The sequence below is a fragment of the Andrena cerasifolii genome, chromosome 13 (genome assembly GCF_050908995.1).
Source record: "Andrena cerasifolii isolate SP2316 chromosome 13, iyAndCera1_principal, whole genome shotgun sequence".
NCBI classification, from domain to species: Eukaryota; Metazoa; Arthropoda; class Insecta; order Hymenoptera; family Andrenidae; genus Andrena; species Andrena cerasifolii.
This window is the reverse complement of record NC_135130.1, coordinates 8,430,188-8,454,251: the sequence shown is the minus strand read 5'-3', so window position 1 is coordinate 8,454,251 and position 24,064 is coordinate 8,430,188. Positions and strand designations below refer to the sequence as shown.

Sequence of the window (24,064 nt, the reverse complement as noted above, 5' to 3'; positions counted from 1 at the left end):
ATCCACACGATGATTAATTTCCAGTGGTATATTTTCATAAAACATCCATCGTAATGAAATATTAAAATATATTCAATTTCCAAGGTAAGGAATTACTTACTGGCGGTTGTGCAACGTACAGTTCTGAAATGTGATTCAATAAAATAGAATGTTTCGTAACATATTAGCGAGCGATCCTAACTTACCAATAAATTTTTTAGATGCAGACAATCCTTGCGATTCTGTCGACAATGAAAGCTCTGCATTCTCCTGGAATATGATTACGTAATCAATTTCTGTCGCTTCCGATTAAACTAATTTAGGACCTTGCAGCAAGAGGGGTGCAGCTCCTTTAGCAATTTCGAGTAAATTAGAAAAAACTGTTTATACAATTAAAAATAGAACGCGAATTGAGAAATATATTTTTTATGCAATAAGTAGTAGTTATTGAGTTGATAAGTTTTTATTTCTATTTTTGGCGAAAAAATATTCTATAATAAAAATATGAATATGAATACTTCTATTTTATTTCTATTAATATTGATGTTTTGATTTTATTTCTATTAATATTAATATTTCGCTCATTTATTATCCAATTTGCATGAAACGTGCACCAAAACGATGTAGAATTTTTTTTACGTATATTACACGTCCGAACTAAAACACCCGTCTTTCTCCAAGATCCTCAATTGGAAATATGAGCTCTGTACCATCTCCGTCAGGCTCGACGGTGCAGATTTGTCCCAAATCTCAGATTTACTCCTCTTTATCAAAAGCAGAAACTGTTCCATACAGTTCTGCAACTTTTCTGCGTACTCATCGTCATTAAAATACACAAGCATCTGTACCAACGCGTACAAGTCACCTAAACCAAAAATTATCGACACAAATTTTTCACAGCTACATCTACCCTTTGCGTTCGACTATAAACAGACATACAGACCCTTCTCTTTATACGTATTACTGACAATTTGATGTAACGCTTGGATCAATGCCAAGTCTTCGAAGGCGCTGCCTTGTTTCAAGCTCAGCAACTTTCTCTCGTGTTTCCTGCGATTCTTGCTCGATCTATAACTCTTCCTGAAATTGATTAAGTGTATACCTCGTTGACACAGCGAATTATTCAGTCCAGATACACATATGCAGGCCCCGCGCGTGGTTTTTCTTGCGTGCGATAGATGTTTGGCGCTCTTCCAAAACAAATTCTTTCTTTCAATAAATGGAGAATAAAGCGAGCGTACTCAGAATCGTGTCCCACTCTCGATATATTACCGCTGCCGGTCCCGGGTCGCGGCAACATATCGAGAGAAGACTATAAATCAAAACATGCCATTCACTTTTAATTTAAAAATTGATCTCAATTTTTTTTTAGGTATTTCAGACGCTTCGCGGCGCCTGTGCGCATCAAACACTTTGCCCATGCAACTAGCCCGGCCTGCACCCATGTTCATTCATGCCTTACCCGGACAAACTGGAGAATTTCGACTTCGGACTCGTGGTGGAACCGGAAACGCTGCTTGTATCGCTGAGAATGTCTGAAATACCTCTATCGCATATTGACTCGTTATCAGCTATCCCGTCGCAGGACTTCGCGCTTCTCTGCGAAATATTAACTCTGACCGTGGCTAGCCGTGATCTGTACTGCTCAAACTCTTGCCTGTTCTTTTGTATCTGAGACATCAGATGGTCCGCGTATTCGTATACACTTGACTTCACGCGCGCCTCTGAAATGTAAATTACCCTTATACTTTGCAGGGTGAATAACAATAAAAATGGAATTGCGCGTACCGATCAGATCAAGGCAATTGCTGTTATGAGCAATTCTCACAGCGTCCGTCCAATGTTTCCCGTTGCACAAAGAAATCACCGCTTCCTCGAAGTCTTGCAAGTAGTTTATCAAAATGTGAGCGACTTCTTCGTACTTCTTATCGCTCTTCAACCGCTCCACGAGCTCTTTGTAAAGCACCTGCAACTCCGCCGCGCTGAAACAGTGTTTAATTATTTGTATTCGCCAGAGTTTGGCACACTTAGGCTACACTTACTCCTAATGATGAATCCTCTCACCTTAATTTCATTTGCGTGGATAGGATGATCACCTCTTGCCAGCTGCCGGCTAATTTGTACGCGTTCAAAGCTTCTCTCAAACTGTCGCTTCTATGGAACATGATTCCGGCTTCTTGATACAGTCTCTTCTTTAGCAAAAATTCTCCATAAATCCTCGCTACTTCCTTGTACTGTTCGCTGTCCTTTTCGAATAGTTTCAGAGCCTTCGCGTACAGATCGTGGCTGCGTATCAGATTCACGCACTCGTCGAATCTGCTGGATTCCTTCGCTACGTGTTCTAGCGCGGACTCGTAGCGCTTCAAGTGTACATCGATGGAGTACTTCATATAATTCTCATCCAGCTTCGTCAGGCCGTTTAAGAATGGGATGTATTCCTTAGGATCCTTCTGGGAATTCGACGCAATGAACATCGTCTGATCAAAGTCGTACATTCCCAAAGCTGTATCGAATAATACGTTCACATCCACTATGTACAATAAATATTTCAGTGCCTCATCCGACGTTACGCACGATACATTCACCGCGCTCTTCTCTGATTCTCGAATTTCTTTTATTTTAGTCAGCGCAGCTTCCAGCCCCTGCTTCCTTTTGTCTTTCACCAGACTGATCAATATAGGCTGTATTAAATCGTTTCTATTAATCCGCTCCTCCATAATACTCCGCAATAGCTCGCAAACCAATTCAACCTTATTCGTTGCAGCAGTTTCTGATCTCGTAGGATCTCTTCGGTAATAATTCGCGTACATCGTTGTGGTGACGTCCTCGTCCACTAATTCGGACAGCAGCAAGCTCAGCCAGCTTGGCTTGAAGACTTGCTCGACAAATTTCTTGGCGTTCTCCACGAACTTCTTCGGATCATGATCGTAGATTAAATTCAGATTAATGCGCTGCCTGCGCATGAAGTCGAACGCGAGCAGGTAATCGCAGTTACTTAAATAGATGTCAATAATGTACAAAGATAAAGCTCTTGGCTGTATGCATTCCAAGTTTCCTCGGGGCATTTGTAGAATCACCTTCGAATCCTTTGGGATCGCTGCGATCAACTGAGATCCCCTTTCCACTCGCCTTAGATTCAGATCTGAAAGGATAGACGTTTTTCGAATAGTTCAACCTTTTAAGAATACGCGTTTAAATGGATTTTTTGAAATTCGAAAAATTCCTGAAGTTATAGGCATTTGAGTAGCGGCGAACGCGTGGGTGAAAACCGGTCAGTCGGCGGTCGCTTAAAAATTATCTCTATATTCATTTATAACTTCAGAATATGCGTTTGAAGAAGGACCTGATTTTGGGCTGTTGAGGGTAACCTACCCCCTTAAACTCAGTAAGTCATCAGCGCTTTACCTGTGACTGATCTCTCGTTCGAAAGACTCTCCCATGGCTTAACAGTCAAGTCCTGCTTGACTAGCACCTCGAAGTCCTCTTCGTTCAAACCTACGGAGATCAGCGTGTGCTGCAGCGTGGTGAGAAGCAGGAATTCTGAGTGGACACAGAAGCTTGTAACATTATTGGAAATATGCTTCCCATTTATGGAGAAAGAATTCCTGTGGGACAGAGACAGGACCACGAGCTTCGCTCCAATCTTCACCACCTCGACTTTGTAAGCATAGTCCTGCAATCGTATCTCCGTCGGAATCAATTCTGCCTCTGTAGTGTATCTTATAACAGAGTTCCCCACAACGATATAAGCTTCCTTCGGCTCCGGAGAGCTAACAATGTGTTGAATCAACCCATCCATCACGTGCATTTGCCTGAAAACAAGCTGCGCTGCTTACGAGTACTCTTCTGCTTAGCATCTTTAAAAACATGAACGTACTGCACTGTTACTTGACCCCGAGCTTCGTCATCTATCGCATTCAAACTCAAGATGCAAAGGAAGCTGTGGCTGCTCATCGACAGCGAGCACAGAACAGTGTTCTCATCGAGCCAGAGAAAGTGATGCATATTGTACGTCGAGTCTCTGAACTCTACCGAACTGTTCCACTTAATATCGTACGACCCAATCTGTTCGTATCCCAGCGTAAATGAATCCTGAATGTTTAAAACCCTTCCGTTATCCCCCAGCAAAATCTCAGCCAGTATATTCGTACTTACAATCACGTGTTTGAAGAATATCAATCTATTACTAGCAGAAACACAGAGCAACGCATTGCTGTCCAGCCACGCGTCTCTGCTTTCCGCGTCCGGTGCGAAGGCAACGGCGTTTACGGGCTCGGAAGTCTCTAAAGTATGATGCGCCATTGGCGGAGGTACGCTGCCTTTTCTCAGCGCGGTCATTAATAAGTTATTCCCGTCGATTACTCCCACGACAGATTTGTCGAGTGTACTGCTGCCTCTGCTGTGGTCGACGCACCAATTGTACTCGTAAGTGGCAAGCTCCTGCTTCGTTAGAACGATCAATCTTTTAGGAAAGGACACCGTGCTCCACGTCGCGAATATCAGCGGATTGTCTGCGGAGAATTTGATCGTCTGCTTCAAATACCAGTGGTAGTTATTCTCCGTCCACAGTTGCAGGACGGAAGAGGAGTCTTCCCCCGTTCGGCACCGAATGGTCAGAATCTCTGAATCTGGAGACCAAAACAAATCCTTCACCTACGGACAAGTTTCGAAGGGAATAGAATAAAGCTTGCAGTTTTAAAAGTAGAAAGAATCTTCCAACGCACTCTAATTTCATTCGGCTTGAAGGGCAGCGCGAACGTCCTGTGCTTCAAGCCGTTCTTCTCGAAAAGCACGACGACGTGCTTGTTAGCTGCGTTCTGCGTCGCAGCGATCAAGCTCCCGGAAGGTTTCCAAGACAGCAGCTCCTCTAGCCCGCTGATAAGTTCGCTCGTGTATTGTAAGATGCCTTCTCTAGTGAATACTTTGAACCGGCGGACTCTGCTCTCGGGATGTAAGAAGCCAACAGCGAATAAACAGCCGTCTTCCCGCCAAGTTATCCTGCACTTCTCGTCGTCAGACTCGTTCTCGGAGAACTCCGTTGACCTAGCCAGCGCCGCTCTCTTTCCCTCCGACCCGTGGAACTGGGTTTCCTTCTTACCCCAGCCAACAGTTACGAACTGCTTTTGACCGAATTCCGGAGCGTACAGATCTACCTGAAATACATACGCTGTTATATATTCTACTCTCGCTTCCTCGGGATATTAACATAGCTTCGGCGATCGATTAGAATGATAATTACCTCCGCGATTACGTCGAAAGTGGACACCATCGTGATTACAGTACCGTTCTTCGTAATCGCTACTATTATCTCGTGGTCGGGGCTCAGTTTCATGCACTGCAGGTTTATGCCTAGTTCGGTGACTACTTCGCACTCGAACTCGGGTCCCACAGTGGTCATTCGCATGATATCGCCGGACTCGCAAGCGGCGTACAATTCCTGCGTTATGCTGCTGTATTCTAAGTCGATGAGTTTTAAGTTCACGGGGACGTCGAAGGGAACTATGTCTTCCTCGTGGTCCGACGGGATCTTGAATAATTTGCTCTTCAAGAGCAGGTAGAATTCATCGCTGATGGAATTAACAGCGCACAGTATCTTCGAATCGTTCGAATCACTTAGGAGCTGATATTCCGAAGATTTGAAGAGCCGACTGGCGCGTTGAGTTACCGTTAAATTCTTCATTGTTTGATGGTGGTTTCTACTTTCAAGGATGTAGAGGAATTGTTGGGGTTGTTCTTTGCGAGTTATCGCAGGCAGGCGAGCATGTTCGGTGAACTTAACCTATAAGCGACTGCAAGCTGCGAGAGAGGTTGTGTTTGCATGGGCCACCGATCAGGAAATTCTTCGGAGTTCTCGGGAGCACAGGGCGGTGGAGGAGGTTGTTGGTCACTGGAGAAAGAGAGAGGGACAGAGAGTGCGACAAGGAGAGGGATATACCGCCAATTTATAAATGGACTAGTAAACAGGGGATTGGAGCAGACCAATTTTTGATTTGCTCAGCTCCTGCTCCGTTCCAGCTGCTTTTTTTTAAGTAAAAATTCTTTTAATACTGTCAAACAGTGATCTTTCGTTTGCAACAAACTCCATCTTTCTAGCTTTTCATTTTCATATAGAAAAAAATTCAGAAAGAATGCTGAATTTTCGGGCAAAGAAAACACCTACTATGCCTCCTTAACACCGGGCTGCGCGGCCCTACGATATAATATTTTTTCAATGATGAGAAATTGAGAACTGGTATTTATTAAAAACATTTCATTCTCTGCTCTTGTAAAATGAAAGAAAATTCAAATAATATAAAAATAATTGAAGCAGTACAATTTTTCCGTGCTACGACTCTGTTCCTGCTCTGGTTTACCCCCTTTCACCCCCTTAGGGGTTGATTAGGGCAAAATGCTGAATCTGGTTTTTAGGCGTTTGTGTGGGTAACCTTTGTAAGTAAAAACCAGGTTGATATCTAATCGGGCCTAAGCAATAATAAGGAGTCTGAGAAACCATATTTCCATCTTCTCGAGCACATACGTCGCAAATTATCCTCTTCGATTTCATGTTTCTAGGGTCAGCGGTTTGGGCTGGACGGTGATGAATCAGTGACGCAACGATTATATAAGTATAGATAGTTTGTCAACAGTTTCGATGGATTTCTCATTTTCAGGAAATGATTTATACATATTTGGAGTTGTAGTTTGCAATCTGAGTGCATAGGTATCTTTCGGAGGCTTTATAGATTATTACGCAACGGATTTTGATAATATAATTGTTTATTTATTGCTGGAAACAGCTGTTCGAAAGATTGTAAACAGTCGGCGAAACAGAGCACGCTCTTCGCGGGAGTTGTCGCTGCGCGCCATCTATCGGGACGCGATCAAAGTGGCGCCTTCAATTGAAAAAATTCTATTAACTGCTTCCCATGCAGGAGACAACTTTGTGAACTTTGCCAGGCTGTAACTCTATTCCAAAAGAAGATAGAAAAGAATCGTGGGGGAAAATTGTGCCCTGTTTAGTAAGCTTTAGTGCACCGGCAAGTGCAGCGGGCTTTAAAAGTGCAGTTGCACATACTTTCCCTCTCCCTCTAATACTTACCTCCTCGAGAATCCCGTGGTCCTGAATTTCCTGATCCAAACTGATCTGGACTCCAGTTCTGCGTTTTACCACCAGATGTCTGTAGCGTTTATTTATGAGTAACCCTGAAGAAATTCAAACTACACTTGCAACCACTTGTAACAGCAATAAAGTGACGATAATCTCGTGCTTCCCCAAGATCATTAACAGTCACTTTAATTAAGACTCCTTCGAGATGTCATGAAAATTACCCTGCAGACATCATTTGGTATGATATGAGCTGATCTTAGCAGTAATCTTTATCTAATTTTTAACCGACTTCAAAAAGGAGGAGGTTATAGATTCGACCCGTATGTATTTTTTTTTATGTTTCTCCCCGCATAACTCCTCAGCGTATGGGCCGATTTTGATGATTTTTTTTTATTCGAAAGAGGGTGATCCCATACCTTACTGCATCAATAAAGGTTAATAAAGACTATCGTCACCTAATTATTATTATTTTATGTACGAGCGCGCATATCCTCAGCATGTTGCGTCAATATATAAAAATACCATCAAATAGAAAAATTTAAAAAGAAATTAAAACCAACTTCAAAAAACAAAAAAATGCACTAAAAAATAAAAAATAATTTTTTCCCTTAATCAACGTCTCTCAATTTTTTTATTTCGGCGCCTCATCATTTGCACTGCGTAAATTAGCGCGGACTTAAAAAAAATTGAAAGTCGTACATTAAATAAGGGAAAAAATTATTTTTTACTTTTTAGTGCATTCTTCTTATTTTGAAGCCGGTTTTAATTTTCTTTTAAACTTTAATAATATATACCTAACTGTTAATAGCTAATTCAATTACGGTCGTTCACAGACTGTTGCGTTTGTCGCTGGAAACACTATGGAGTCATTCGACGATGACATGTTTGCGCTCAGCGACGAGGAGCTGCCAATACCCGCTACTAAGTGGAACGCCGTAGAAGAGCACTTGGCGAAGCAGCTGGGCGATGTTCGAACTCGGATCGTAGAAAGAATCAGCGACATCAACGAAGTTCAGGACACGAAGAGACGCATTTTGAAGTCTTTGCAATACCAAGCTCAATACGGGGAGAATGCTACCTCGGACTCTGATAGCAACGTAAGTCATGCGATAACGAGGGAGATTGTTGAACATGAAAGCATAATGCCAGATTTGAATTCGGTTTCAACTCGTAGCGAAAAGAATTCTGCGAGAAGCAAATATGAATGTGTACGATGTGTAAAAATATATTCACATTCCGTAGACGTACAACATCGATGGGCAACCAGTGGTGAAGAAGGAGAAGCGCAGAGTTCGTAGGCCTAGGGAGATATTAGTCGTACAGAGTATTTGGAAGCGCGTCGTTTGCGATAAATGGGTTATTGGTGTAGTTCTACAAAACACTTCAACGGAGTAAGTACAGTATCGATTGCAAGCTATCGTTGGGCCGTAATGGTAGGTTGACGATTCCCCAAGGCGGCGTTTATGATAGAAATAGTAGAGTATTGCCTGATCGAAGAGAAAATGGAATTTTATGAATTAGGGTGACTGTACCTAATATCGCCTATGTTCCTAATATCGCCACTCGCTATATCTCGTAAAGTAAGCACTAAGATTGATCGGTTCTGCACTGAATTAGTACCTAAACATATGTAGCAAGACATACTGTAATTGCAGCATCCTGTGTAAAGAAGGGGAAGTATTTTAGTGAACCTTAATAGTGTAAAAATTTATTGAACTGCGACGGTTTTACAGCACATTCGGAGAAGGTAAGTCTAATAATTCTGTGAATGCAAGAATATCTACTAGAAATACCTAATTAATGATGCACTTAAGGAATGAAATCGATTCAAATATTTTTCGTAACGAAATTAGCGTTTTTCTTTTAGCAGTATGCGTGCTCTCAACACTGCTTGCCGGAGAACAGTGGTTCCGATGTAATGTTTGTTACAGGTGGGGTCACGAAATTTGCGGAGCAGCCGAAATGAACTTTATTAATTGTCCAACATGTACATTCGAACGTTAAAAATAAAATATTTTCAAAATCCTATTTCTATATTTTTGTAATAAAAGTAAAACCAGAGATTGATAAAGAAACATTTATAGCGCAAGAAATAATAAAAGCACACGTGAAAATGACTTTAAAAAACTCATGTCTACATGAATTCATCAATGTTTTTTGAGTAGGCGATATTAGGTACACTTTTATGAGCACCCGATTTTTGCACCTCTTACGTTTTTTAATTCCTAATTAAAAATTGTAGGTTTCAACGATTCTAACTTATGCTACATGAAGGGTGAATAATTTCTCCTTACTTTGAACCGAATTGCATGCAAAAATATCAATTATTATTCAATTGACAGCGATTTAACTTTTGCTAGGCGATACTGGGTACCGTCACCCTACATTCTACCTTGGGCGATCAGACCTTTACTTCCACTAGCATTATCTCTACCGCGTTAAATTAAACGTAGCTTCGTATAAATAAAACTAATTTCCCCTGGAATCTGCTTCTTTCAAGTCCTTTTATTTCCCAAAATAATTATTGTCGCTTTGCGCTTATAAGGTATAAAATTATAAAGGTTTAAACTCTGCCACGTCGCATCTGCTCTCATTAGCTTGTCCTCGTGTTAAAAGAATTGCACTTTATTTACATAAAATCGTATAACATTGGGAAATAGTGTATTTAAGTACCACGTACAGCGAAGCGGACTTTGCTACGCGTTCGTAACGAGCCTGATCCGACACGGAGAATTAATTCTGCTTCTTACGAAGCGTGAATGACAATTGGAAAGATTGAAATACATGTACTTCTATGCATTCTTGCGTTTGGAAGTCGTATAATTTAATAAACTTTACTGATACAGCTACACGCTACATTTTCTTAAGGCAGTATTATCACCATTGCATCGATGACGATAATAACTATAATAACAATATTTATATCGACATATGTATATATATACACAGATATACAGAATCGTGGGGAACGTAAATATGTTTCTTCGGACACAGAAACATAAAACTAACGTATCTTACTTTAGTAATCGACTGACCATGTGTCTTGTAAACAGAAAAATACTAACTGCACTATTTATTCGTTATAGGCTCGGTTCGGCCTACACGTTATGAGCTCGGCGCCCCGCCATTTCTGGCTCACTGCTGCCTTGCGAAGGCGAGAGCGAGATGAAACGAAAGCGAGCGAGAAACGGTACAAGACGACGCGCTGACACTCTTTGTCCCGCTTCGTCTTTCGTTCGCTGGATACTCCGTCCGTCGCATGCGCGACCTTCAGCAAGAAAAAAGCGAGCAACGACCGCTCGGACTCGAGCCGCGAGCTTGTAACGAATAAATACCGTCTACGCCTAAGACTTAAAAAGAGAAGCTTCGTTTCTACGTACTCTACGGGAATGAAAGTATCCTTTCGATACTCGACGGCGGGACGAACAAAATATGCTTAACTCTAGCTGATAAATTCATACGTCGTCAAGCAACGAGGGCATCTTCAACTCATACATACAAGATCTTTAAAAATCCTTCCGCATCACCTCGCAACAATTTACAAACACCTCGCCAGGGCTCTCGCAGGTCTCAACAATTCAATAGACTGTATTCATTTGTTATTTATCAAAAATTTAAATGCAGCAGCAGTGCTCGCGCGGTTACCCTCAACACTGGTGGTTGAGTATTAGCTTCATCCTCATCTCAGCGGACGCACAATACACTAAGAATTAATTTTGTTATATCGGCAAACGTTATTCCCTATCTAGCATTTTCGTTGTAGTCAACGTCACGCGCGTCCTTCAGGGTCCGAGAAAGAAAAGCGCTCGTCGCTCGAGCGGCGACCAGCAGACGTTACTTTTTACAAATCAGTACAGTGTCCTCGTCCCTCCCGAGCGCGATGTAGTCGTCAGGGGAGTAATCGAATAGGACGAAGTCGTACCTGAAATTGAACGTTAGAAGTTCTCTGCGCGCCAGTCGGAGCTGCTGTGGACACTCACCTAAACATCTCGTACAGATCTTTGATCTGCGACTTGGACAATTGAGCGAAGTAGTTCCTTATCACATCCTTCGTCTGGACGCCTCTGGTGGGGTTCTTCCACTCCGGTTTGATAATGTGACCCACGCGGGCTTGCTTTATCAGATAGTCCTGATCCTCCTTCAGAAAGGGAAAGGTAGATTTAGCAGAGGCTTGGTCTGGAGAATCCCTCGAGAAATGCTTACGTGAAGTGTCTCGAATTTGGCGATCACATCGAATCGCACTTGGCAAGGCGTACAGAAGTTCACCACCGGTGTCCAGTGCATGTCGAGCTCGTTGCGAGCTCTCCACTGACACAGCAGCCACCTGACGAACTCCTCGAACAGGGGATACCTTGGACCGTGTCGCCCATTTGTCTTCGGGTCCTAAATATTGCCAGGAACGAGGGGAATGGAACGGATGCTGTATTTCTTTTCGAAGAGGTTCTTTGAACTTAAGCGCAGGTAGTCTCTTAAGTTTAACTAACAAGAAACGCTTACCCTAGACCTGTAGTGCCACACGATGTGTGCCCCCAGATTACTGTGGAAAGTGTGCGGCAAGCTGTGCTCCAGTTTGTCTCTGTAAGCGCTCAGCAGTCTCTCGAATGGATGCCTGACGATTAGGAAGCTGATGCTGTCGTTTAGGAACTTGGCCAGCTCTTCCGCCGTGTGCCTCGGATACCTCTGCCTGGCCAGGGAGACCGGTACAGCTTTCGAGGCCTTCAAAAACTGTGGACTGTACCTGAAAGATCAATACAGCTGTTAGTAGCCGACAAATGCCTAGCGAGGTCAATTTCCTCTGAATCTCACCCAGCGAGCAGATTGAAATTGTACATCCAAGACGTAGAAGCTGCCTTGAAGACGTTGCACCATATCAGATGGTACTCCCTATTTACAAGGAACTCCCAGGCGTTGGGCCTATGGAGGGAATCGTTCCCAAGCCGGTCCAGTCCCTCTTCTGAGCATTTCTCCGTCAGGAACCTCCTCCTAGAATTCAGTCGACGCTCCGTCTCAGCGTTCGTCGCCTCCTCCATCAATCTCTCCTCCGGCGTCAGGTTCGTGTCTTCCTGGAAACGTTAACAGCCAAGTGTTCTTCTTCAAGCTTTATTAATGAAATTAAATGACAACGATCTGCCAAGAGTTACGCAACGATCTTAGACACTGGATACGAACAGGATCTGTATAGATTCCAAGCTATAATTGCATCCATTTAATACGAGCCTCTGTAACTGATAGGCATCGATGTCGCCAGCTCCATTTGTAAACAACTCTAGGTCTCAAGAGGTGTGGGCACTTCAAGGAGAGGGACTCGTCAAACCTCCGAGGAAAGAATTTGAACATTCGATTCAAAACAAAGCTCCTAAGACCAGCGTAGAGAAAGTTGGGCACATGCATTCCTGCGTTAACTTCTCAGCAAGGGCCCACAAGGCTCGTCGGACTCAAACCCTCCCTGTTAGGTAAGCGAGACAAAGTATCCAAGTACCATAGCACACTTAATGCTTCAAGCTACTTGTGTATCTAATCTGCTAATTATTTTCAGCATCTCGTGGCGCAGTGTCTTCCCACCAAGACCCCAAGTCCTAGAAATTATCAGAGCAGCCCCGAGCGAAGGTTCACCTGGCCACTGTGTGCCCTAAAACTTTCACCCTCGATTTCATCGTGCCCCTTTCGTGGGACCAGTCGATAGGTGATTATCCGAACTAAACGCTTCGAATCGCCGAGCGACACTTGCGGGCTTTCAGCCGATTAGCCTGAAGAGCTTCGGAAGCAGAAAGCCGTTTTCCTATTTCAGCCGCGCGGCTACTACGTGCACCGACCTTCCACTCGTCCCGCGCAAGGTCAATCCAATTTCATAATTTCTGCAATTAATCGAAATACTTGGCAACCACTGCACGCCTACATCGATGCAGCTCCGCAGCGGTAGAGAGATTCTTATTAGAATCGCCTGATCCGCAAAGTTTGCCACTGCTCTTAGGGCTCAGTGGCGGAAAGGCAGCCTTCTTACAGCCAATTTTCCAATTAAACGCAATCTTCGAGGTATACTCATTTCTGAATTATGCGGAGGTCTATGCGCAGGCACCGTGACGCCAGAACGGGACGCTCTGTGCAGTAATAACGCCGGCTGAATGGCTTAATTAGGCGGCTTGTTAGAATTTTCAGAGCGTTCGCGATGATCACGGCTGGGAATATTCTATTCTGATGTCACACAGCAGAGCGCCCAATTATCTCGGGCAATTTACTTCTGCGCGACGAATGCGGGAAAGGCCGACCCCTTCGTTCGCGCGCACTCCACTTTGGAAGTGTATATAATGTTGCAATTTTCTACTTGCGGCACTGCTTTCTGGGGATCATTGTGTATACACGCGCGCAAGTCGCTGTGTAATTCTATTTAATCCCGAGACCTTGGGATCGGTCATAGGTTAATCGATATCCCGCGTTCTCTCCACCCAGCGTGCACTAACTGCTCGTGAACTTCGAGCATGTTTATGCTAAACGAGGTTTGCTTGATGAATATTGAAAGATCTTCGATCTCTTGAGAGATAAAGATCCTTTTCTGTGGCCATTGAAAGGGACTGATAAGTAATTTAGGTGAGCGATTATTAGTTTCATAGACCACTGGGTCACCAAAGATTATAAGCTCTATTCACGTATTTTGGCGGATTTAAGAAAAAAAGGCCCAGGTGGCAAACGTTTGAGGGGCCCATTTTTTCGGGAAAATGAAGAGGTAGTCTACCAAAAGGGGGTAAATGTACAGGAAAAAAGTGCTTGGATAAAATCATAATTTTTTTAAAGATGGGGCCTTCCGAGCAGGGGCCCATTTTTCGTGAAACTAAAGCGGTAGTTCACTGAAAACGGGCTCAGTGTAATGATACAGAAAAAAATATAGTTTGCATAAAATCATAATTTTTTTTAAGGATGGGGCCCTGATGGGTCCTTCCGAGTAGGGGCCCAGGTGGCAACTGCTCATCGGTCGCCCTGTTAAGAGCGCAGATCACTGTAATGGTCTGAAAAGTAAGGATGTTTTCGGGATTTTTTTCAACCAAACAACGCAAGCAAATTAATGTATTGCTTAGTATAGTTAATACCTACATATTGAGGGGTAGAGAAAATTTAATCGAAAATCACTTTCATATTGATACGATGAAAAATAGTGAAATTCTGTTTCTGCATAATTGGTGATATGTACATCGCCGAGCAACTCCTGGCGGCAGGTTAGGCGGGTGAGCGATACAATGTCGCTCGGTTCGGGCCTCGGGGGGCCTCAAGAATGAAGGCCTTAGATTAAAAAAATTATTTTTTTGAAGAACGACCCCGCGGTGCACGCAGAAATCTGCGAAATGCGGCAACAACGCGATACGACTCTCCATAGGTATCGGCAACTATGCTAGCTTGGATTTGAACCAATGCTGGTGCTACGTGGCTCGAATATACCATCAACGCCTCTGACGGAAAACCCTTGAAGCCTCATTCTGTCACTTTTCGAGCTGACCTCAGTACACGATTCATAAGTTAATTATTATTTCAACGTACAGTGCTTATTCCCGTTCAAACGGACCAGACCTGCCGGCACAGATGTCTACTGGAGGCAACAATACCCGCAAAATCTTCCTTCTTACCGATTCCACGACGAAAGTTGGTTGAAATGGTTTGTTTACTATATCGCGTATACGTACACGCTTTTCCTAGCTTAGGTGAGCGTACTCACACATTTAAGGCCCAGTGAGATGGCAGCCTTAAATCCGCCACCGAGTAATGGCAATCGGTAATCTTTCAGAGATTGAATAGATTTTTAGTTCAATTGATCTACCATAGGAGAAATTGCCTGTTCCAGTTTCATAACCGAAGTTGAGCCATCAGGTAGCTGTCTAAGATGCTCCATGCGAATACATCTGCTGCTCTATGGATCTATTACGTTGGAAACACGTATTCTGCTTTCATAACTGAAGATAGGCTGCGTAGATAATTGTCTAAGGCCTCAGTTTCAAAGGATCTCTGCCCCAATAGATCTCCCACCCAGAAAACACCTATTCTATTGTCGTAACTGAAGTTAAGTTGTCTAGATAACTGTCTAAGACCTCCGTTTCAATAGATCTCCCACACAGAAAACACCTATGCTGCATTCATAACTGCAGCGAAGCATCTAAATAACTGTCTAAGGCCTCCATTTCAATGGATCTCCATCCCGGTAGGTCTGCCGCCCAGAAAACACCCATTCTGGCTTCATCAGTCAATTTAAAACTGTCTATATAATTGCCTAAGACCTCCATTTTAATAGACATTCAGCCCAGCAGATCTGCCGCCCAGAAAACACCTATTCTGGTTTCATCAGTCAAGTTAAACTGCCCGGATAACTGTCTGAGATCCCCCGAGCGCCGTTCATCTGAAACCACAGATCCCCCAGCCGAGCGGGCGCGGTGCTCAATCTGTCCGGTTGACAGGAGGAAAGAAAAGAGCCGCGACAGCCGCCGGCCAGGCGGAAACACCGAATGCAGAAGCAGCCGGCTTCCGTTTATTGATTTCCGTCTAGAGCCTCGACAGCCGACGCCGCGAATGTGGGCCACGCGGGTGGTGCAGCGCGCTGCTTCCTGGACTTTGCATCCGTCAAAGTACAGAGTCACGCTTACGATCCGGCTTCAAACAAAGCGGAAAAACAGCGGCGGTGGCCGTGATGGAAACACGGATTCTCGTTAGATCACCGAAGTTTAAGCATCACGGGGTGTGGTGTACTGTAGAAAGATGGGCGAGACCAACTTTTTCTCCCGGTGCGCCGCCTGCTGCCGGGACTCGAAGGAGGGGAAAAAAGATGACGGTGACTATGTAGCTCGTTGGGCAATTGAAGCGATAAGCTTGAAACGCCCATCCTGTTTAAACACAGAAAAAAAAACCAATAAAAGAAAAACAAGCCAACAGCAGAAAGCGCAAAATCTCGCCGATACGGAATTACGAGAGACGCGAGAACTAATCGCCACAGAGAGCCCGATGCGTAATCCAGCGCGAATAAGCGTGTCGCGGACGTAATGCGAATTACCTAACCCACGCGGCATCCGGAAGTAACGAGCCTGCAGCGCCGCCACGCCAATTGTGTTTATCTTTCGTCGATACACGTGCTTTTCCCACTAACATTGACCCAATTGCAGATTCTCGATTGGACCATCCTCTGTGTACACGCACACACATTACGTAACCCGTTCGCGTGGTTACGTAGCGCTTCGCAGTATCCAGTTGTATAACTTCCCACGGTTACAGTGTTTCCCCGCTAAAGTGGCCGCGAGTGGATCGCGCGAAGCTCGTCGCGAATCCAGGCGCTTCGAGGCGATCGATCGCTGGCGATCCAGAAAGATTGTCGCTGCGGGTATCGTCCTCCCGCGAAGCCCTTGCCCCCTTTATCGTCGCGAGCTATATGGAGCGGACGACTCGTCGCTAATTGAAGCGCCTGTTGGGCCGGGGCAAGTGCTTCGGGGAAAAGGAAATCAAAGCGCGGAATATTCGCCGGCTCAATTGGGCATGCCGCTGCCCCGAGAGCCGGGGCATCTTTAGACGCCGGATTAGTGGGGTTATGTACGCCTAAATGGGTACTCGAACGCTACGAGTGTACGGACCTTTCGCTCGAAGGAACTTGGGAGATAGATGCTCCAAGGTATCCTAAATATTCGCCGCTACTTTCATCTAGTACGCTCGTAAACTATTCGGCACACTGGGAATTCCTCGGGGAATCGAGACTACTAGAGCTTCTCTTCTACCACGAACGCTGCACGCGCTCCTTTGAGCCGCCAGAAGCGCCGAATGAAACAGCAATCGTTCGCATCGCCGGGGAATCGATCCCAGCCGCTATAGCGATCGCCGAGATTGAGGGGTAACTGTAACCACCCTTTGCATGCTTAAAGGGGCCGTATCAGGCGGGCTGCATTCGTGTGCCGCATTGCGCCTGGAACTCTGCCAATCTGTGCCCGCGTTCCTTTACGTAAGGAGAACCGTTTCGCCATGCAACCTCCGAAGACGGGGCGATAGAAGAGAGCGAAGAGGCTCCCTATAGAATCGGACTCTTCGCGCATCGATTAAATTCTGCTGGTAGTTCTGATCGCGAGATAACTCGTGCGGTATATTCCGGATGGCGAAGGTGGTCCTTCAAGGAAATGTCAGACCACAGAGGACCGCGGATACAACATCGTCGGGAGCCAAGCGGAATTTTGACCCGAATCACTTCCAATCATCTTCGCCGCCAGATTCTTCGAGTTCCCTAGGAGGAAAATAGTGCAAGATGCGGACTGCCTTGGACTGAACGTGGTATCCTTGAAAAGCTTCTCGCGCAAGCTTTCGCCAGCCTGGGTGAGGCAGGAGGGGGCCTTTTTGTTCCATCTCCTCGAAGTGGAACGACTCTTCGCCCGGGTGTTCTTCGAGGGGCCGGATAATTGTTCTTCAGAAAGCGAACCGCCTAATTTTCCGGTGGTCTAAATCCGCGCGCGACTCTCGCCCGGCCTCTCTCCGCGGACAAAAGGGGGCCGTACTGCGGGGCCGGGGATGCGCCGTAGATAAAAGATCCAGCACTCACCTCCAACAAAAGGCTCTGCTGCACGCTGTTGCTGGCATCCTGGCTCGACAGCGCCAGCACCAGCAACGTCAGCACACCGCCGGCCAAAAGTGTTCGCCGAATTGCCGAGAATACGTGACGTCGCGGTGTCATCTTCTCGCGATGCACGATCTTCCTTCTGTACTCATGTCGAACTGAAATCAGGGATAAATCGATGGAGAGAGTCTGAGACTGGATTACGATGAAGGCTTAAGCCGCGATCACACGTCGCGACTCTAAGCTACGTTTCTTTTGGGACGTTTTGTGGCCAACGAAGATGCGAGACGGTGGCTTAAGGAGTTACACCACTTTGGATTCGAAAAATAGCAGCTATCGTTAAGATTTTTTGTTGTTGAGGATAATAAATAATAAAGAAAATTAAAAATTTATAACTAAGCATTTATTATACAACTATTGAAGGCTACAACAAATTTTTGTTTGGTCCCTTCGAACAAAATGGCGTCGCTGGGACCGGTCCAAGTAAGCTTCTTTTTCCGGCCCCCCATCGGTGGGCGGCCTAACGTCTACAATTTTCATCCGATTCGCTTGAAACTTTCAGAGGATCTTTTCGATTTAACAATCTAAAGAAATATGTAGGGATTTTTCGAAGTATGATTTTTTGTGAAAATGGCGAATATTTGAAAAAAATTGTCATCTTTTACCTAAAAATTAAGTATAAAAGTGTCAGTGAAGTTTTTAATATATCGCAAAACCACTACATATTTCTTTAACGCGTTCTAAGAACTTATGTCTTGTGGGTGCATTCTACACGTGGAATTGTGGCTTTAACCCTTTAACATTTTAAAAGCGCGTAAAATTCTATCGCCTGTTTATATTTAACTTTTATTAGCAACCATCCGTTTTCCTGATCGTAAAGTAGATTTCAGTGTTTTTGGTATAAAAAAAACAAATATTCTCTTCAAAACTTTATTGTTCTTTTTTAATTTTTTTTACGTTTAAAATCGATATTTTCCATTTCAAAATAACAAGATACAACACATATATCAGTCTCAGAATTTTGAAATAACGATTCAAAGGGTCTGGGCGTTAAGGGGTTAACACATTTGCGGAACTTTTATTCAAAGGAATAAGCTGTGCCTCAATTAAGCGTTGAAATTAAAATGGAATAAAGAGGAGCTTTAATATTACGAATCTACTATTTTTCTATATTTCAACATTACAGTTTAGTTTTCTAAAAATCTGAATTTCTGCCGCGATACAGAAGGTCTTACGCCGCTTCTTCCTCAAATAACTCATTTAATTGGTACATAAGTATATAAGTGCATCGAATGGAAAATGTCGAATGAGTATAGATTCCGTTTGCTACGTAGTCGTCGCAGCAACTCGATACGAAATAATATCGTGATCGTCGATATTGATGCGATATACTTTGCTTCTGTGCCCAAGTATCGTTTTGCACTTGCACACTAACATTCTCAGAAAAAAAACGGTGGTTTGCTTATTCAGCTGCCAAGGCAGCATTCCCAACTGGAAAATTCCGAGTACGGATGTAGAGCACATTGTAGTACACACGAAGCAATTTTCTTCTTCCGGGGAAATTTACTCCGAAGGGGTGAAATCAGTCCTTAAGCCTCGTTCACATTAGTCGAGTTGTATTTCAAAGCAAATAAAGGTGAAGGAATCTCTGCATCCCTTGAAGGGTAAAGGGGGGAAAACTGTGAATGTCACGAAACAATTTTATCGAGAAAAGAAAGTGTTTTGTTTCAGCGCAGAGACATTACCTGTTTTCAACCTGTGCCTATATAAAAAATTTAACGTTACCTTATAGGGGCATTTGAACTCTACAACCCTTTGTGACTCGACAGCTCTGCGGTCCCAGTTGCCACCAACAAAATACGCTATAAATCGCAAAATCACTAAAAATGGACATTCCTCGTTTTTACCCCCCACCCTTCACTTCAAACTCGAAAGAAACCTGAAAGGATATTTCCAGTCAAGTAATACCTCAAAGTAAAAGTTTCAATTCAAGCAAATAACTTGACTAATGTGAACGAGCCTTAAAGTTGCCACATTTATTTTAATATAACTTTGTATAAAAATTCTTCAGTTTTCTACCCTCTGTCAAGCTACAAAAAAGAACGAAGTTGCATTATATACTTTGAAAGTGGCGCAGCAGATTCGAGTGCCATCAAAATCTTTGCATTTAAATACGAAATTCAACGAATTCTGAAACCTTGTGAATATGTAGACAATTTCCTCCTGATCACAACGCAATAATTTTTCATTGCTGCCCAAATTCATTCGAAGGGGGTGGAATTGACCCCTGAAAATCCGGTTATTTTCCGACTTTGTGTTGTAACTCGTGAACTGTAAAACAATTGTTTTCACCAAATGATAGATCTAATTAAAAGAAGTAACTTTTGTCTTGAAACTTTTCTTCTATCTCTTACAATTCGGGAGTTATAACACAAAATCGGAAAACAGCCGAATTTTCAGGGGTGAATTTCACCCCCTTCGAATGAATTTGGGCAGCGAAAAAAAATTGCGTTACAATCAGGAGGAAATCCCCTACATATTCACGAGGTTTCAGAATTTTTTGAATTTCCGGGCTCGGGATCATCCCTTGCGAGGCATTGAGAGCAAAAGGGAAGAAAAAATAATTTCTCCAATATTATGATTAGTATAATTATTCTAACACATTCCGGATATCCAAGCTGTTTAAACGCAAGTAATTGCGCAGTCGTAAAGTTAGGTAATCCCACGTATTGTACGTGCAAACACAATGCCACGCGAGTAAATATCCTTCCGAGCATTGGTCACGCCGAGAAATTAGCGTCGCTTATCGAAAGGGCAAGGACACGATCCTAAGCGAGTCACGAGCATCGCACACATATACAATCGCGACCCCGATCAGAAAACCACGAATGCGAGAGATGCATTTGCACGCTGCGAGTTCCTCGGGTCAATGGGTCAAAGGACACCCTTCCTTTCACCTAGCTTAACCTTTCTCTTACGAGGCAATTCCACTTCGATACATTCCCACAACATCCAGACATGCACTCGTATATAAAACACCGAAACGACGTGGATATCCTCGGTCTGCCAGAAGAGTACCTACCACACCACAGAAATCTCAGAAATTAACTTAGAGACACCTGCAAGAATTGACGCCAAAAGCGAGCCACTTTTATCCGAAAGAGCGCCACTTCTTCTGCACTATACCGAGTAAGGCTAACCTAACCCTTTTTTTTTAATACACACAAACAGTGTTCTATTAAAGCCCCTCGGGACTCAAAGACTGTTAGCCGAGTTACTGTGAAAGAAGAAGCACTCTTACGTTGCTAAGTGCTCGAGTAATTAATGACTCTTTAATTTTCCTATTTCTGTACTCTGCTAGCAACCAGACGATGCGTAAGTACGTACTTCCAATGGACATATACGCCCGATGCGCGAGGGTTCAACGATGCATCTATCGCAGCCACTGCACAAGAGCCACCTCTCGCCTTTTTTTCTTGTCCTGCGATCGTAGTCCTCGACGAGCGAATCCAGGCACACGATTGTTGGCGAACTCCCGACACACGTGACGAAGTTGACAGATCGAACGGTAGAGTGCACGGGCGCGAGGCGTTCACGGCGGCATCCTGCAGACTACTGAGGAACTGTACGCTCCCATCCCGCGTCGCCTTCTACCTGCATGCGCGCGCTCATTGGCCGGCGTTTTCGCGGGTCGATTCGCCGCTGCGCATGCGCGCTGCATGGAAATTGCGCTTCGAACGCGCACCGACTTCGATCTTGTTAATGCCTTCCTGTTCTTTTGTCAACTAATGAAAATTGTATCCATTATCTGCAGCAATGGAAATGAGGCTTTTATTGCCGCGTTATGCGAATCATGACTTCTGTCGTAACCAACCTGTCGTGGGTTAAGTGGGTTCTGTGTATTTCTGCTGGAACGTTGATGGGAAGGGAAATAAGCTTCATAATTATTTATCAATTTTTCAACTGCGCGGTGCCTCGCTCGAAATGTTTAATAGTTTTTGAGTTGGAGGATGCACCGGCGGCAGTTTATATTATTCTGTAATATATTAATAAGTAAATGGATCAGTGAAAGTAATAAATAAAACAGCATTTATTGTATAATATTGTTAGCAGCCTGCACTTAGTGCTTTGTACTCATGCATGTATTATTGCAATTAAAATTAGCGAGCACTCGCTTTAAACTCGGTTCACTGGTGCAATATTGATATCCGCACAGATAGTGAAAATGAAAACAAACGCTGCAGTGGCTTAGGCAGAATACAAATACATAAGCGTCACACGTGCAAACAGTTGTGCAAGCAGGAGGTAATAAAGTGTGTAGAAACATATTAATTAAGTTTTATGTGTGATATGGTTTCAGAACGCTGTGCAACCCCCAGTTTTACGTATCGTTTAAAGGCGTCGATACGATTACTGGCACGTCGACGTTTTGGTCTACGGTGGACAGTCCGTTTTGGTATCGAATCGATACGATTAAATCTCGCATGGAAGCGGTAGCCACTGTGGTTCTCGATCTGCCTGCATACGATACAAATTCCTTTTGCGACGCTTACGGAACGATTTCGTATAATGCGGACGAGAGGGAGTATCAAACTCCCATCGCGACTGTTCGACTTCTCGTGGGAGAGACGATCAGCAATAGTTGCGGCTTGAAATTTTCCACCGACGTGGAGCAAAGTATTCTGGCATTGAAGAGCATGTCGATGGAGAAGACGGTCGGCATACAAATCGAGGGAAACCCTGGGAGAGGGGAGTCCCTCCTGGCGTTCTTGGGAGACACATCTTTCAAAGAAATCTGCGCGGACGTTTATGCACTCAAGGCTACTGGATCGCTGATGTATTGTTTAGTCGAGATACTGCCTATAATCGACGGGGAGGCCAGATTAAGGATCTTTTCTAGGTAAAGGAATATTAATACCCTTGAGTAGGGGTGGGTTCGAACCTAATTTTTAAATTCTCGGAACTCGAAACTCTCGAAACTCAAAATTATCGAAACTCTCGAAACTCGAAACTCTCGAAATTCAAAACTTTCGAAACTCGAAACTCAAAATGATCGAAACTCGAAACTCTCGGAACTCAAAACTCTCGGAACTCGAAACTCTCGAAACTCGAAACTCTCGAAACTCGAAACTCTCGAAACTCGAAATTATCGAAACTCAAAACTCTCGAAACTCGAAACTCAAAATTCTCAAAACACAAAACTCTTGAAACTATCGAAACTCTCGAAACTCTCGAAACTCAAAACTCTCGAAACTCGAAATTATCGAAACTCAAAACTCTCGAAACTCGAAACTCTCGAAATTCTCGAAACTCAAAATTCTCAAAACACAAAACTCTCGAAACTATCGAAACTCTCGAAACTCAAAACTCTCGATACTCAAAATTCTCAAAACTCTCGAAACTTGAATTGCTGATTCTGTTTTGCAAGTGGAATATCTTGCTTCAAGAACTGAAGTTAACCAAATTCTTGCATAAACCTGTATTGACCGTAGTTAAACAGAATACGAATAAATAAATAAATATACAAATTCTCTAGGCACTCGAAATTTTGAGTTTCGAGGGGTTCCGAGGCTTCGAGGATCTTAACGTTACCTTTAATTAACGCAGAATTAAATACAGCTGCATTTAATTGGTAAATCTACTTTATGAAGTAAAGATACAATTTTTCTTTGAAACCTTTTTTCATATAACCAACCCCCCTTCGGATGGTGAAGCTAGGTGGCTCAGCCTATCTAGCGAATGACTCACGGATTCATGTTTTCGCAGGTGTGACAGTCAGATGAACATAATATTGCGACTTCTACGGGACCAATTTCCAGACATGACCGTCCAAGAATCTAATAAGCCCCTGAATGCTGCAATTGCCCTCGTGGATGAATTGAAAATGTATCTGGAAGACACCAGCGACGCGGAGCGGCAAATGGCGAGAATTAAAACCGACCTACTTATCCAGTGATACGGTAGAACAGATTCCGCTTATATCCTCGCAATGGATAAATTCGAATCTATCTTTTTTCGCGGCAATTTTAGACAAATTTTTCGAAGTAATTAAGATTCACATACTTCCACTGCGTTCCGCGAATTTTTACGCTCTTTCTATTTCAGATTTAGATTATTTACATGTAAATAATGTATGTACGTGTATATGTTATTAAACGATTATTCACACGGATAATCGAGCCTCTATGCAAGCGTATATACCACTGTTATCTCGTTCCTAGTTCCTCCTCCTAGACAATAGTACCAGGATAGCATGGCGTGGATAGTGGTATCACGACTGGTATCGAGATCTCGCCGTAAACCGGTTTATTCACCACCACTAGTACCTCCAACTATGGTTATACGCGCGTTAATGTAGTGTCGAGTTCGTGCCAAAGACCGATCAATCATTTTTATAAAATCCAAACCAGTCCTTCAGAACTTTATCGAAGAGAAAC

The 24,064-nt window shown here is 43.7% G+C and overlaps 3 protein-coding genes across 5 annotated transcripts; 1 reads left to right on the top strand and 2 right to left on the bottom strand.

The window, feature by feature from the left end:
* Positions 1 to 13: 13 nt before the first annotated feature.
* Elp1 (elongator complex protein 1) lies at positions 14 to 5,835 on the bottom strand. The gene is made up of 12 exons (XM_076825432.1): positions 5,219 to 5,835; positions 4,704 to 5,132; positions 4,135 to 4,632; positions 3,857 to 4,071; positions 3,385 to 3,791; positions 2,044 to 3,121; positions 1,768 to 1,961; positions 1,442 to 1,703; positions 923 to 1,059; positions 690 to 844; positions 186 to 249; positions 14 to 123 (listed from the first exon to the last, which is right to left on the bottom strand). The coding sequence occupies exons 1-12, from the start codon at positions 5,657 to 5,659 to the stop codon at positions 62 to 64; spliced, it is 3,942 nt and encodes a 1,313-aa protein (XP_076681547.1). The 5' UTR covers positions 5,660 to 5,835; the 3' UTR covers positions 14 to 61.
* Positions 5,836 to 7,079: 1,244 nt separating this feature from the next.
* LOC143375902 (uncharacterized) lies at positions 7,080 to 23,802 on the top strand. 2 transcript variants are annotated; one of them, XM_076825525.1, is made up of 6 exons: positions 7,080 to 7,304; positions 7,900 to 8,163; positions 8,309 to 8,457; positions 12,337 to 12,519; positions 21,988 to 22,527; positions 23,394 to 23,802. In XM_076825525.1, exons 2-6 carry the CDS (start codon positions 7,927 to 7,929, stop codon positions 23,581 to 23,583), a joined length of 1,299 nt encoding a protein of 432 aa, XP_076681640.1. In that variant the 5' UTR covers positions 7,080 to 7,304; positions 7,900 to 7,926; the 3' UTR covers positions 23,584 to 23,802. The 2 variants fall into 2 exon arrangements, with proteins under 2 accessions (XP_076681640.1, XP_076681641.1); XM_076825526.1 differs by lacking the exon at positions 12,337 to 12,519 and having other exon boundaries at positions 7,117 to 7,304.
* On the bottom strand, positions 9,552 to 21,346 carry LOC143375903 (carbohydrate sulfotransferase 11). 2 transcript variants are annotated; one of them, XM_076825527.1, is made up of 7 exons: positions 21,015 to 21,339; positions 17,613 to 17,785; positions 11,873 to 12,129; positions 11,564 to 11,804; positions 11,270 to 11,449; positions 11,047 to 11,204; positions 9,552 to 10,988 (listed from the first exon to the last, which is right to left on the bottom strand). In XM_076825527.1, exons 1-7 carry the CDS (start codon positions 21,025 to 21,027, stop codon positions 10,901 to 10,903), a joined length of 1,110 nt encoding a protein of 369 aa, XP_076681642.1. In that variant the 5' UTR covers positions 21,028 to 21,339; the 3' UTR covers positions 9,552 to 10,900. The 2 variants fall into 2 exon arrangements, with proteins under 2 accessions (XP_076681642.1, XP_076681643.1); XM_076825528.1 differs by lacking the exon at positions 17,613 to 17,785 and having other exon boundaries at positions 21,015 to 21,346.
* Positions 23,803 to 24,064: the final 262 nt, after the last annotated feature.

Coding starts and splice junctions, on each gene's coding strand:
- Elp1 (XM_076825432.1), bottom strand. CDS start 5,659: ATGAAGAATTTAACGGTAACTCAACGCGCCAGTCGGCTCTTCAAATCT. Junction 4,633..4,703: donor TCAAGCCGAATGAAATTAGA/GTGCGTTGGAAG, acceptor ACTTGTCCGTAG/GTGAAGGATTTGTTTTGGTC. Junction 1,704..1,767: donor CAATTGCCTTGATCTGATCG/GTACGCGCAATT, acceptor TTTACATTTCAG/AGGCGCGCGTGAAGTCAAGT.
- LOC143375902 (XM_076825525.1), top strand. CDS start 7,927: ATGGAGTCATTCGACGATGACATGTTTGCGCTCAGCGACGAGGAGCTG. Junction 8,164..8,308: donor CCTCGGACTCTGATAGCAAC/GTAAGTCATGCG, acceptor CACATTCCGTAG/ACGTACAACATCGATGGGCA. Junction 8,458..12,336: donor CTACAAAACACTTCAACGGA/GTAAGTACAGTA, acceptor AAACAACTCTAG/GTCTCAAGAGGTGTGGGCAC.
- LOC143375903 (XM_076825527.1), bottom strand. Junction 12,130..17,612: donor AGCAGAGCCTTTTGTTGGAG/GTGAGTGCTGGA, acceptor TAACGTTTCCAG/GAAGACACGAACCTGACGCC. Junction 11,805..11,872: donor AATTTCAATCTGCTCGCTGG/GTGAGATTCAGA, acceptor TTGATCTTTCAG/GTACAGTCCACAGTTTTTGA.